The sequence below is a fragment of the Patagioenas fasciata genome, chromosome 2 (genome assembly GCF_037038585.1).
Source record: "Patagioenas fasciata isolate bPatFas1 chromosome 2, bPatFas1.hap1, whole genome shotgun sequence".
In the NCBI taxonomy this organism is placed as follows: Eukaryota; Metazoa; Chordata; class Aves; order Columbiformes; family Columbidae; genus Patagioenas; species Patagioenas fasciata.
This window is the reverse complement of record NC_092521.1, coordinates 121,261,711-121,276,546: the sequence shown is the minus strand read 5'-3', so window position 1 is coordinate 121,276,546 and position 14,836 is coordinate 121,261,711. Positions and strand designations below refer to the sequence as shown.

Below are 14,836 nucleotides of genomic sequence, written 5' to 3'. Positions count from 1 at the left end.
ACAAATCATAAACTACATAAAGATTTGCATTTTTATGCAAGAGTAAGACAATAATTTAAATGGCATTTGGAAACAATACGATAGGTTATTAACAAACAAAGTTTAGTTAACTTTACTCTCTTATTAGCATTTTGTGTCCAGTTCTGGGCCCCTCATTTCTAGAAGGACATGGAACTGCTGGAGAGAGTCCAGTGTAGGGCAACAAAGATGATTAAGGGAGTGGAGCATCTCCCTTATGAGTAAAGGCTGAGGGAGCTGGGGCTCTTTAGCTTGGAGGAGACTGAGGGGTGACCTCATTAATGTTTACAGATATATAAAGGGTGAGTGTCATGAGGATGAAGCCAGGCTCTTCTCGGTGACAGCCAATGGTAGGACAAGGGGCAATGGGTACAAACTGGAACACAAGAGGGTTCCACTTAAATTTGAGAAGAAACGTCTTCTCAGTGAGGGTAACAGAGCACTGGAACAGGCTGTCCAGGGGTGGGTTGTGGAGTCTCCTTCTCTGAAGACATTCAAAACCGGCCTGGATACACTCCTGTGTAGCCTCATCTAAGTGTTCCTGGTCTGGCACGGGGATTGGACTAGATGATCTCTTGAGGTCCTTTCCAATCCCTAACATTCTCTGATTCTGTGATTTTCTATTACTTCAACATATTCTGCAGTATGATTGAATAGGCATAATAATGTAATTCTATGTCCGAGGACAGAGAACTAAAATCCTTCATTAATTCAAACCAGAACACCAAATCAAAAGGAATCTATCATATCAAATATACAGCAGGGAAAGAATTCAATTAGATCATAAAATATTCAAGCTATAGACTTGTCTCTCATTGTCTTCACATACATTGTAAAGCTCAGCTGGCCTGCAACCTGAGGTAAGCCTGTTCCAAACCATAAAACAGAAGTAACGAATTAAACACCGATGGTATACAAAGTAACATGTAGTTTCCCCTACAAATAATACTCATTCTTACCTTTCCAGGTGTCAGTTCACAAAAGATAATTCCGAGTTTATGAATATGGTATAAACCAGTAACCAAATCAACACCAAATTCTCTCACTACATCTTCAGGTAGATGTTCGTCTTGAGCAATAACAGATTCTAAAGAACCACCTGAAATATGTTTACACATAGTCAGCAAATCACATAAAGAAGATGCCATACAAATAATTCCCAAGGACATTAAGTAAATTTCTTCAAAAGTTGTGAGGCAAAGGTAATTTTCAGTAGATAAAAATATTTACTGAGATTATCCAATAGTTAGAAAATCTAAAATGCACAGAAAAGAAAAATCTATTTCCAACACTGTGACAAAAATCTTAATTTTTACTACAATTAAAATGAGTGCATGACTTAAAAAATACTTCAATATTGATGTATTTTACAAAGGAAACAGAAGGGGAAAAAAATAAAAAAAAACACAACAAACAAAACAGAAACTGTCACGTCACAATGTAACAGTACCTAGAGGGTTTAAGCAAATTCCTTAAGCAGATTCCTGCTGCATGAGTTAAAAGATAAACACCACCAAGACCAGACTATCAGCTTCTGTGAACAAGCACTAAAGCTAATGACATGTAATTTTCCACAGAATTCAAAGACAACAGAAATAGTAAAACTGGGTTACATTCTGGGATCCTGAGGTCAACAGCATCCAAGAGATCAATTATTTTGTTTGTTCTTCACACATATTATTTCTGTACAGTCCTTTCCTTGATTCATGTGTCCCAGTTCTTTCATTTTCATCCCTTCCTCTCTCCTCTTTTTCTTTTCATTTTTAAAGAAAAACAAACAAAAAAATACCCAGGACCAAATCTTCACTTTCCAGGTATCATACACAAATCTTAGCTTCCTGGCCCAGCAACTCCTACTCATATCTCTTTGCACTTCTCATTCTAACATGAGACCCCTGTTCCTCGAAAATCGCCATGCTCCTTCTCCACTAAGTTCCAACCAACCCTTCCTCTGTTTCTGATCAGATTAGACCTACAAACCCTTCCAAATAATCTTCACATACACACTCTATCACCTCTGTCCTCCAATGGGCTTCAAATTCACTCCATGCTTTTCCCCACTGGTTGTTACTATTAATACTTCTCTGCCCTTGCAAAAATCTCTGTTCTTCCCCTCATCACTTACTTCCTCACATCCCACTGATCCTCAGGTAAGCCAGACTCATCTCATTTGAGCCTGTCCCAACTGTTCATGGGACTTGGACTTCTCCTAATCTCATGTCCCACACACTCATTATTCAAACACTCCTCCTTCTTCCTGCTCCAGTCTCCTGTCCTAAACTCCACATTCCCAGCTTCCCCAAAATCTCTTTCCTCAACCTCATTTGGTCTTTTACTACTCCTGCATCAAACATGCTCCCCTTGGACTAGAGTTTGTATTTCGTGAATTATCTATGGGTTTCCTGCATTACCTGTTATTTATATCTCAGCCAAATCATGCAGAATTAAATTTTAAAAAGGACACAACTTTAAATCCCTGAAAGAAAACAGGGATTGAGACAGCTTTTCAGATAAAAGGATACTAGATTTTTTATTTCAAATCACAGAATAGATTTTCCTAAGCTTTTTTCCCTTTGCTTAGTAATTTCTTTCAGAGAACAGCAAGACCAGGTCTGTCATCACAGTATTCTTCAAATTATTCAACACTGCTGAGTCTTAAAATTATTTTCTTTCTAAAGCTTTTTTATGCAATTTAGTAAATGAGTCATTCCTTTAAAACCAAGCCCATACTACATAGTTATAGTAAATAATGTTCCATCATGTTCAATTATCAGTTTTAAAAGGTATTTTACAGGACTACATATAAATTATTGCACAATATGACCAAACATACAAAGAAAAAAAATAGTGAAACCAGCAACAAAGAAGTATGCCACATCTGATAAGAGAAACTCACTTTGTCACCTTGAGACAAGTGACAGAGATCTTCCATATTTCAAAAGCTGCTTTCGAGGCTCTACAAAATTAATAAGAAATCCATGTCTTATTCTATTTATAAGTAAGTTAACTTCAGGATACTCTCCTTGCAGCAAACGGTAATACTGCAAGGTAAAAATACATGATAATTGTTCAAACTGTAGTCAGAAAGAGGCTGCCTGTCTAATAACTTAAATATATGCCCTTAAGTTATACTACGAAAAGAGACAAAAGACTCTGTATGAGCCATTAACTTCATTTTTAATCACTGAAAGAATGACCCCATTTTTTTCCAGAACTTGTAGCTTCTCTTCTGCAGTGATTTTTGAAACAGAATTCTGTATAGAAAAAAGGCTGTGTACGATACAGACTTTTACTATGAAACGAACTCCAGATACCAACTTTTTAACACACATCCCTTGCACAATTGGCCCTCTTTTCTTTCCACACGGAGTAAAGCATGCTATCTGGAGTTTAAAACATGCAGCCATCACAATTACAGAAAGCTTTGAAAGATTTAACAGATTGATGAAAACCTATGAAAACTCAGTGAATCACTTAATGCAGTTTTGAGTCCTCAGAGTTCCCAAATTAACATCTGAACATAACAAGTCAAAATACTTCTACTGAACAGGAAGAAATCTTATATACTTTACTATGAGCTACAAAATTGGCCTTTGATTTTAAAAGTCATTCGAATAATATTGTCATTCATACATTATAACCTGGTTTGCTCCTTGCTCTCTTTGTTATTGTGTGCTATAAAATGAAAAGAGAATGCCAAAGCTGCCAGTCATTAGAAAGCTTCTCAAGTAATCTTTATGTAGCTACACTTCAACTACTCACAATTTGTTTATAAGTTCCCCCAATTAGCCTTATCTCTTCAGCTATTAAAATCCAACATTATGTCACATCAGATAACATTTAACATACTTATACATTGAAGCAGAGGAGAAATATGACTTGAATTGATTTCTAAAAATGTTTCCAAAGCAAAAACATTTTTATGTATACATTCAATTCTAAAGTTAATCATCAGATAATTATTAAACTTTTTCAAAGATCTAAGTATTTGCTGTGGAGAAACAGTTATAAGAAGTTGTTAAAAAATACTCACTCTGTAATTTTTATCTTTTGAGTTTATCTTACCTGTGCATAATTCCACTACAAGCCAGAGATGGTTGCTTGTTTCATACCATTCATGAAATGTCACTATATTCTTGTGTCTGATTTCATGAGTCAGACGAACCTAGAAGAAAGTTTTTAACATACTTAACTGGGGGAGAAGCAAAATGTATGGACTTCTGGCAGGGGAGAGAGACAATACTTTACTCTAGATCAATCACTTGTTCTCTTACCTTTTCCAGTGCACTCAAATTATTTTCTAATTCAAATATTTTAGTTTTACATGTATGTTGAGGAAAGACAACTTTCCCCACAGGCACTGCTCAACTCACCTGCTTTTAAATATACAGGAAAAAAAAAGGAAGTTCCCCAGCCAAAAATTATAAGCACTATTTGACCTTCCTGCATCAGTAAAACAGTAACAAACTAGTAATCAGAATTTAGAGTGAAATGTGCATTGCTACTTTCCTTTTCAATGAGAACACAAGTGTTAAACAATATGGTGAATACAGTAAGACGAAGTAAAAAAAAAAGTTTCCACCATTCCTAATCTTATCAGGCAAAAGGAATCATTCAAGGGTCCCTGGAAATCTATCTTTCTATCACACCTACATGGCCTGATCACTACAGAAGCCTCTGTATCCTCTTGGAGTGTTAGGGAATAGACTGCCTTAGCTGATTGAATTATTTGATACACTGCTTCTCATAGGACTTGTTTAGAAACTGCTTACAAAGAACTTGCTTAGCATAAGTAACTCGGGCCACTAGCTGTGAACTTTTGAACTTTCTGCCACATTAAGAAAAAATTGGCCTCAGAATTTGTTCAGGTAGGAGGATAAAGGAGCTTTTGATTGTCAGCAGGAGTTATAACCCTAGAGATAAGTAAAAGAATGAAACGGCATGTCTAAAAGAAGAGGAGAAACCTAAGAATGTTTTGGTTATCGACAAGGACTTCTTTTTCTCCCCAGCTGCAAGTGCAAAACAATACAAGACAAGACTTTGATTGACGTCTGCTCTGGTTGGTAAAAGACAAACAACTACCCACAGAGACAAGAAAGTACCCACCTGACAAAAATAAAAGGATCCACTGAAGAACAGGGAGACCTCAGACTCTAATTTTACAATTGTCCCAAACGGACATGCAAGGGGTGGGAAGCTTAGATTGCAAAGGTATAATTGCCCACAGTTTTCTTTACTCGAGGTCCCCGTAGCAGAGGCACCCTGCTCAAGCTGCGCTATGCTGTACCTTGCAAATAAATAACTGATTTAAGAACAACATCTGAAATCCATGCCTAAGTCTCTGCTTCTAGAAACCTAGGGAAAAGAAACTTCCTTAACACCAGAGGTAAGGTACCCCTGAAGGCTTCCTAAGATGAATATGCTTCTAAGAAAAAAAATGTTTAAATTGAGAAAATCCATTAATTACCCAATAAATTATCAGTGAAACAATGAAATAAAACATGAAACTGTTCTGGGTTTGCATGGCAAGCTTTTGGTAGCACGGGCATACAAGGATAGCTTCTGTTAGAAGCTGCTAGAATGTCCCCTATGTCCAATAGAGCCAATACCAGCCGTCTCCAAGACAGACCTGCTGGTGGCCAAGGCCAAGCCCATCAGTTATGGTGTTTGTGCCTTTCTGATAACAGATTTAAGAAGGCGGGGGGGAGGGAACCACAAACAAAAAACAACAAAAAAAAAAACTATTAGGGAACAGCAGCAGGAGAGAGGAATGAGAATATGTGAAACAGCTCTGCAGACGCCAAGGTCAGTGAAGAAGGAGGGAGCGGAGGTGTTCCAGACACCGGAGCAGAGATTCCCCTTGCAGCTTGTGCTGAAGACCATGCTGAGGCATGTTGCCCCCCCACAACCCATGAGGTTCCATGGTGGAGCAGAGCTCCACCTGCAGCTTGTGGAAGACCCCACACTGGAGCAGGTGGATGCCCAAAGGAGGCTGTGACCCCATGGGAAGCCCACGTTGGAGCAGGCTTCTAGCAGGACCTGTGGCCTCATGGAGCTAAGAGCCCACACCGGAGCAGGTTTGCTGGCAGGACTTGTGACTCCATGGGGGACCCAGGCTCGAGCAGTCTGTTCCTGCAGGACTGTACCCCATGGGAAGGACCCAGGCCAAAGCAGTTCGTGGAGAACTGTCTCCCATGGGAGGTACCCCATGCTGGAGCATGGGAAGAGTGTGAGGAAGAAAGAGCAACAGAGACAATATGTGATCACAACCCCCATTCCCCATCCCCACTCTCTGGGAACAAGTGGAGAAAATGGGAGTGAAGGTTGAGCTCAGGAAGAAGGGAGCGGCAGGAAGAAGGTGTTTCAAGATTTGGTTTTATTTCGCATTACCCTACTCTGATTTGATTGGCAATAAATTAAATTAATTTCCCCAAGTCAAGTCTCTTTCGCCCGTTACAGTAACCGGAGAGTGATCTCTCCCTGTCCTTATCTCAACCCACAAGTCTTTTGTTATATTTTCTCTCCCCTGTCCAGCTGAGGAGGGGTGGGACAGAGCAGCTTGGTGGGCAATTGGCATCCAGCCAGGGTCAACCCTCCACAGAAGCAAAATTTATCCACTGGAAAAATATTTGCAATGTCTAAATGTATCAGTTATGATTTCTGTTCCCGAAGGTATGTCTAAAATTTTGGCAAGCTTCTACAAACCAGAACTGATTTACCTTAAATGTTGTTCCTTCATCAAAAGTATTTTTTTCTTGGTAAGCAGGAAATTGATTATCTACTGGAAGGTATTATTACCACTGGATTCACAAACTGATAACAAAATAAAGCAAACCACTACATGCAAGTAACTGTTCTTACAAGTTCTCTGATATATCATAGGAACAGCAAGCCTGTAAACATAGGTATATGCATATGATTTAAACAAGAACAAAATCAGAATAAGAAATAAATACATTAAAGACTATTTGAAGTACAGGAATTAAAAATCTTATAAAGCTGATTTAAACGGTGACAAACTCCATGCAAAGAAGCATGAAATAATTCTCTTTTGTATTACCTTTATATAGATGAACTTTGAAGGTCCCTTCCAATTCAAACTGTTCTCCGATTCTATACCTGTGCTACAAGGACTTTGCAAACTGTACCTTTTCCCAGATTTAGCAGGTAAAAAACAACACTTACCCAGTTTGTTATTTCAGCTCTTTTGCATTTATCTGCGCAAAGAATGGCAACAAAATTAATTGTCCCCTTTCTTCTTCCTTTATAAGCAACGGTCTTATCTCCTCTTCCAATCTCCTCATACAGAATGAAGTTCTCCATGTTTAAGGATGCTTTACAGGCAATGGATTGGAAACATGATGTTAGTCTCATAAACAAATAAACACTTAAAGAAAGCAGGAGGGGGGATGCATTCAAATTTAACAGTCACTGATGTATAGGATTTACTCTCCCAACTCTTAAAACCAGGGATTATATACTTTCAGTAAAATTGAAAATAATTACTTGACAGAAGGCCTCCTCTCAAGAAATACAATCAAATTTTTGAACAGAAAATAGTATTTTCCACTTCCAAAGCTCTTAACATACTCAAAGAGTTACAGATGGGTAAATAGCTACAAATTCCAAATATTTTATCTGTAAAAACAAAAAAAAATCATGCTACCAATCTTACAATTTTATGTTCTACGTAAAACTGCTGTCCAAATGAAAATAGTCTATACAGAAAGCCTTGCCAAATAAGATTACCATTTCTTCCCAAGGGCACTGCAGGCAAACATGCCCCTGCAACTTTTCACAATGCCAAATAACTGATTTAATCAACATAACTGAAAAACACAGGACTTTGTGATTATTAGTGTTCATACCAATGCTGAGCTAAATGTAGCTTTACCAGTTATGGTACTCAGCAGCAATGATTTTTCATGGATAGAAGATAGAAGCTGTGCAAATTTGTTGGCCAATGTTATATTGTGGGAATTGGGGAGTTCCACAGGAATTTATATTTGTAACTATCATTTTTGTCTCAAGATTGCATATGCTTTAATTTACATACTGGAAAAAAAAAAAAAACCACAGCAATTGTCATTTGTTGCAAACCCAGGAAGTGGCATTTGTACATTTAAATAGTTAGATACTTTTCATAAAAGCATGGTTAATTCTTTTGTTCCACAGTTATTTTCTGAGAGGATAATTGGAGCAATGGGAGAACTGACAGCAAAATATTGAAGCAACTGAGTTCTCTATCAGTTTTCCATCCTGCTCCTTAGCTGTGGAGCACAGATATACAGAATCCCAATACCAGTATACTCCAGAAATAGGAAATGTTGTGAACTAGTCCCCAGTGACTAATTAGTTCTTCCAGCTCCAGGCCGACTTCAACTCTGATGCCCAGTTCTTCCAGCTACTCTACACAAATTCATCTACTCTACACAAATGCATCATAGAACATCATAGAATCGTTTTGCTTGGAAGCATCATTGAGTCCACCCACAACCGAACTCTAGCACTAAACCATCTCCCTAAATGGTCTGAGGCTTTAACTTAACCAGGGTAGTAAGTTTTTTACAGCTTTAACCTTGCCCCAGTGAGGCAGTTTCCATCAGTCAAGTCAAGCATATTGAGCCTTCTGTTCTCTTTAGAAAGGAGTCACCTGTAATCACGACCCGCCTTTTTTTGCTTTGCAGGAGCTGTTTTTGATGGAGGAAAGATAATCCATGCTACCTCCTACCACCTCCCTCAATGTTGTAGTTTAATTCTGCTTGCAAGGCCTATTTGGTAGGTTTCATCCGGTATGTTCCTATTCAGGAACAGACCCTTGTCCTTCTAGGCTGTGCAGCAAGGAACTGACTCCCCCTATTCCTCAAATTGCTGCATTCCCCATCCAGGGCCTCATGCCTGTTGAACAGAGGCACCTGGTGGGAGGGCACTACCGCAAGTGGGACTCTAGTCCACAAGCCCTGGCTTAGGAGGCCAGTGCTTTATCAATTAGGGCACTGGGGCTCCAATGCGCTTTTTCCATTTTGTTTATAAAACTGCTGTTTTTTCTTCAATGAGACCACTTCTCAATGTAGGTATCCTACACCCATAGAAAAGCAGCATATTGGAGCAATGGGAATGATCAGCAAGGATAAAAAGGAAGGGCTGCTTAAGCAGTACAGCTGCCAAATGCCTAATCATAAGCCATAAACTAAACTTCACTTCACCTCTTCCATGAGACACAAAGCTCCCAGAGCGACAAACTGAAGACCAAAATAAAAATTAAAGAATTTCTGAGTTTTCAGACAGGACTTCAAGTGAAAATACAATAAAGCAAGCATTATTGAGCTGCAGCAGACAACCAAGCATCTATCACTAAAATACTGGTTCATGCCAGAACATCAGCCAGGTGCTAAGTATCACACAGATGATCAAGAATTTACAACATACATAGGAACCTCATAATTTCAGGATTTCCTTTATCAAAGATAGTAATACAAGACAGAAGTTTTCCTCCCAAAGGAAGAAAGAATCTCACCATTACAATTAAAAAGCCTTGAGATTGATATTGAAAACTAGTTTCATTTTACTGAGCACTAAGCAGACAAGTGGGTAAAGCCAGCATAACAGAGGAATGTTTGGGGTTTTTTCTATTGCTATCTATGAGAACAAGGTAATTATATAATTGTTACTTTGTCATACATCCCCAAATAAGGCACAAAGATACATCAGAACAGATGAGGTCTCTATTTCCCTACTTCCCTTTTCTGATTAATGTAGATCATTGCACCATACTTTATGTTCTTTTTCTGGACAGCTCAAAAACAAAAAATACCAAAAATGTCTTCCTCTACTACCAAAATTTCCAAAACAGTAATGCCATAGAAATGTATCTCTCAAAAGAGACGGCCAACCCACAGTCTCCCTCTACAAAGTTTAAGACCACAACCCTTTCCTTGCACTCCTTACTTCTTTCCCAAGAATGTTTCAAATCTGACACGTGCATCTCATCACAAGACTGAAGCATATATGCACTGGATGATGGAAGACACCTTCATGTTGGTCGTATGAAAGGCATTATCATCCACTTATGCAACAAACCATCTGAATGTATCCCAGGTTCAATGACAAGTACAGAAATATCTGGTTATCTGACAAAAGCAAGACCAATGACATGCAAATGCACATTGGAATGGAGTAGTCATGGTCATGGGACAGAGAAGCCTTCATTGCTACCTCATGACTGGCAGTACTTGCAAACAAGGTCTCCATTAACAGCTCTGCAAGAGGCTGTTGGCAAAAGAGAAACATCCAATCTCGCATCCCTCAATCTGAACAGTAATGGCTATGCTATCATTTCAGTAAGCCAGCCAAGGGAGAGTGATCCATGAAAGACTTTCAACAGCTGGAAAACATTCATCAGTTCTGAAATAAAGTGCAAATAAATCAAATTAAACTACACAAAAAGTGAAAATAAGTATCTCAGGATGAGATAGCTACTGTGGAAGCCTGTCACACCACCATCTGTAGTGAAACAAGTACGTAACTCCACAGAAGTACCCAAAGCAGCAAACTTAGCTGCCAAGGGAACCATATTTGTTCTGGGCAGGATACAGAATCACACCACCAAAGAGACACGGTTCCAGCAGCTTTTCTTCCTTCTCTTGGTGAGAGAATTTCCAGAACACTCTGAGCAGAGCTGAGATCTCCTGCAGTCAAAGCTCTGTCAGCAGCCTGGCAGGCCTGAGGTGTGGCACTGCAGCCCCTGGGACACAGCAGCCTCCTGGCTCACCTGCAGCAGAGGTGAGGGTGCCATAAGAAAGGATATCTGGCGAGCATCCAGCTCCTCGAGAAGCCTTCACTGGAGAGTACCAGCCACCCCGAGGTCCGAGCTTGCCCTCAGACCCAAGGCCTATGGCGGCGGGTCCCTGGCCAGGGCGGGAGCAGAGACCGCTGAGGGGAAGGGGGCGGGCGGCTGCCTGCGCGCGCCCCTCACAAGCGGGGCGGTGGGGCGTTAGGCACGTGCGCGTCCCGGCAGCTAACGGCCGTTAGCCGTCCGCGGGGAACGGGTGGCAAGCGACAGCCGTACCTGTGGGCAACCAGGCAGCGTTACAGCCGCCGCGCCGCCGCCATCAACCGAAATCGGCGGAACCGCGCCCCCAGGCCGGAGTGTCCCATGGCCAAATAGAAGGGAGGACGGATTTGGAAGTGTCGCGAGGGGAAACTCGTCCCTGCGCGCCATAAAATACACCCAGCGGGAGGGGCATCGGCACAACAGCCAAAGTGACTCCGGGAGCTGTTTTATTTTCCCTTACTGTAGCAACAAGACACCGCCAGGTTCCACCGGGGTCTATCCCCTCCCCCCCCCACGCCCTGCTCGGATGGTCGCAACCCCGCGCCCGTATCCAGGACACCGGGACAGACGCCGGAAACGGAGCGGAGCCGCTATTGGGCCAGGAGGTGGATACGTCAGAGCGGGTCCACTGGTATCGGGCTAGAGGGGAGTTCCCGGATGTTGCGGGGCGGGGTCGCTGGGGTGGGGGCGAGGGAAGCAGCACGTGTCCAAGTGGGCGGGGCGTTAGGGGCGCAGCCGCCCGGTTGCCAGGCAACCGCCAATGGCGGGCTAACGGTCGGGGAGGGCGAGGCAAACGCCTAATTGAGAGACACTTTGTTATGACAACATTTTGCCCTTGAAATAAATAGTTTCCATTTTTAGCAGTGGACTTTTCACTTTATTTATTATCCTAGGGTGGTCTGGTTTTGGTTTTGTTTTTTTTTTTTTTTTTGGTTGGTTGGTTTGGGTTTTGTAAAACCCTTGAAAAAGTCAAGTATACTTTTCTCTTGCGGGACAAAACATTTAATGACATTTGGTGTGGCTTTCTAGAGCAAATTCGTAAAGAATTACATTCTACCTATTGCCCCACCTTCACCTTGACCTCCTGACAGTTTTGAACCCATCGGTCCATTGCAACCACATTTGACAAAAGAAGTTGTATAGTTAACAGGAAAGATTCAATGTTTCTTTAGGCTGTGTGATAACAGACGGTCAGGTTTTTTACCCCCACTGGAGGAAAAAATTCAGTATGAATGAAAACCAACCTAATACGGGAAAAACAAACTTACACACCCTCAGCACCACATGCACACACAAAAAAATCCACCACCACCATTACCCTATTTGGGAGAGGGATGTCAGAAAAGTGCTTTCTGCAAGAAATGCTTCAGTTTTCTTTTATACCTCCTCAGACAGCAAAGGCTGTAGACACAAAGCACAGATCTGGAGGAAATGAAGCTTCATTAGTTAACACAGGCTGTCAAATATTTTGTCACTGTTCAGCTGTTGAGCGGTTTGATAGAGAGTCTGCAAAAACTGGTAAGAGTTCAGTGCTGCACACAGGTATAATTTCTGCTGGTTTATTGGATAACCCCATAGAATCGACAGGACCCCTAAGCACTGAAAAATATCACGTGCGTATGCATGGCAAAATTGCTTACTTTTAACAAATTCGGACCCTGTCTATTTTGAAGCACATGTTTTCAGCAATCACAGAGTTGATCTGTAATTACCACTGAAGCTACAGCTTTGAAACTGCACAAGCAATATAAATTTTCCATTTCTTTTCAATGTAAATTAGTAGTTGACTAGATATAAACAAACAATGCATAAGTAGATGTCACCTAGTTTCTTTTAGTAAGCACAAGAAAAGTATGCTTTGAAGCAACATTTATTTAGATTTTAGAAAACAGTGCATTTTATATTTGGTTCTGATGAGGGTGGTTGATATAAAGAAGGAATAGAATCTGAGCTCAATCACAGAACAGGTGCTGACAGCAGTTCCATGGCAGACCTTAGAAAAGTCACCTAATTTTGTTGTCCCTGTTCAAGAGAACAAAACTAAAGCACAGTAACTACCAAATTACTTCTTTTGCTTCCAAATTTCCAGTGTTTGTCCTATGTAGAGCTTTCTGTTAAATTAGTGCAAGTTAGGGATTGTTTTAATGCAAGGAGGGTAAATATCCCATTTTGGAAGAGTAAGATGGTATGAACTCTAAGTCTGTTGAAAACTTCATATAATAGTGACAATAACATTACACAGTGCAGGGAGAGAAACACAAAAATGCTTTAATAACAAACAAGCCAGAGATTCATAGCTTTTCAAATTAAATGTCTTCATGATGAAGAATTTCAGTGTAATTAAAGGCAGACACGGGGATATGTTAACATATACCCCTCTTTTTTTCCATCACCTGTTAGTTAGGAACTATGGCACTTTTTTATTGCTGATATACACTTCACTGTGTGCCTGTATCTTTCTTACCATCTGGATACACAATTTCAATACACTCCAGATGGGTAATTTTTCCCTTTGATTTGGTATAAGAGTCAGGAATTCTCTCTTCAAGCATGTCACTTGCTTCCAGTACAAGAGTAATCTTGAACTACTAATCTAAATACAAATACAAATACAAATCAGGGCTGTGATTATGAGACTTATCTTTAGCCATTTTCTTGCTGTTTTAGTCTTTCAGTCCTTTAGTCTACTACTAAACATGACTTCAAGCATTGTACTCAACTGCAGTAAACTTTTCTGTGGGAATATTTTCAACATTCAAGAACGGAATGCAAAATATTCTCTCTGCTCTTTGCACAATTTCAATACTCTTAGCAATCTGTACAGCAAACTCAGCTTTGCTATTGGCCTGGCTATTGTATGGGACAGTCAGACGTAATCAAATTCTTGTTCTCAAATAAATATATGATCTAATTTAAGGTAAACTAAGATCTTGTGACTGAAACCACATAGTTCAGGAATGTTTAAACACTTTGCTGCTCTATCCTCAATAGATACTATGGAAGCCTCTGGCATTTTGTGTGGTTCCCAAAAGTCTAACTAGTAGCCTATAATACTAAGGCGTGTTTCCATGTTTTGTTTTCCTTTGGTAAGAAGATCTGTTCTTTAGTTTGCTCTAATGCCTGTTGAAGTTGCTATACACTTGTTTTATTTTGCCACATGTACTGTGTTTTCTCACAGCTATCATGATTACTCATGCTGCAGCCCATCTTGCTAGTACATCTTGTTTCTTTCTATTCTAGACTGACCCCATTCTCAAGAGAGTTTCTATTCTCGGTATCCTGAGTATAATGATTCAGTTGCTTGTATACAGTATTTTTATGTTGCATTTGCTTTGACAATTCTGTCATTCCTGGGAGGTACATGGGGCCACTTTTCTGGTCTTCGATCTTTTTAGTGGAACAATGGACATGAACATAAGCACATCTTTATCTTGTGATTTTTATTCTCAGATTCTTTTCCAACATCCTCTTGAAACTAGCACATCCTTTCATTGTTTGAGTGAAACTTTGTGTGTTTTTCTTTATTTCTGGATTTCTGTGGTAACATTACAATTCTCATACTGTGAGTTAGCCACCTTGTTTTTCTGGTACAAGGCTTCTGTGTTCAGTGGTCCTTCTCAAAGTCATTACCTAAATTCACGTTACAGTTTCAGTACCATATGCTGCTGATATTTGGAGCAGCATTGATTTTTCAAATTATTTTTGTAGCTTCTGGGATTTTTCTGTTTGGGAACTTCTCTTCTCAGTCGTGGAGTTGACCTTTTGACTGTGGAAACATTATTGCAAAACAGTCCTTGCCAATGTGTTTCATCAGGTGATGCAAAAACTACCAGTGGTTTCTTTTGTAAGAACAGGGTCCCGATCTCACCTCACTGGATCAACTTGTCACCAATAAACACTGCATGCATAGCATGTTTGTGTTGCGTCTTCCTCCATAATGTTCTCAATGCTTTGCATATGTCAAAGGTTTGAAAGAGATGTGGT

At 40.1% G+C, this 14,836-nt stretch overlaps 1 protein-coding gene across 5 annotated transcripts in view; it reads right to left on the bottom strand.

Moving 5' to 3' along the window:
* The window catches only part of ULK4 (unc-51 like kinase 4), a 241,692-nt gene extending 230,533 nt beyond the window's left edge, over positions 1 to 11,159 (bottom strand). For 4 of the 5 annotated variants that reach the window (XR_011737700.1, XM_065831135.2, XM_071804862.1 and 1 more), the window contains exons 1-4: positions 10,790 to 10,914; positions 7,204 to 7,352; positions 4,084 to 4,183; positions 978 to 1,117 (exon numbers count right to left, since the gene is read on the bottom strand). Coding sequence is in view for 4 of the 5 variants with exons in the window: in XM_065831135.2 (XP_065687207.1) it covers positions 978 to 1,117; positions 4,084 to 4,183; positions 7,204 to 7,341 (378 nt within the window). In the remaining variant the exon portion in view is untranslated. Of the gene's footprint in view, positions 1 to 977; positions 1,118 to 4,083; positions 4,184 to 7,203; positions 7,353 to 10,789; positions 10,915 to 11,086 lie in introns of those variants that run through there. The other variant, XM_065831136.2, reaches the window with a different exon arrangement.
* Positions 11,160 to 14,836: the final 3,677 nt, after the last annotated feature.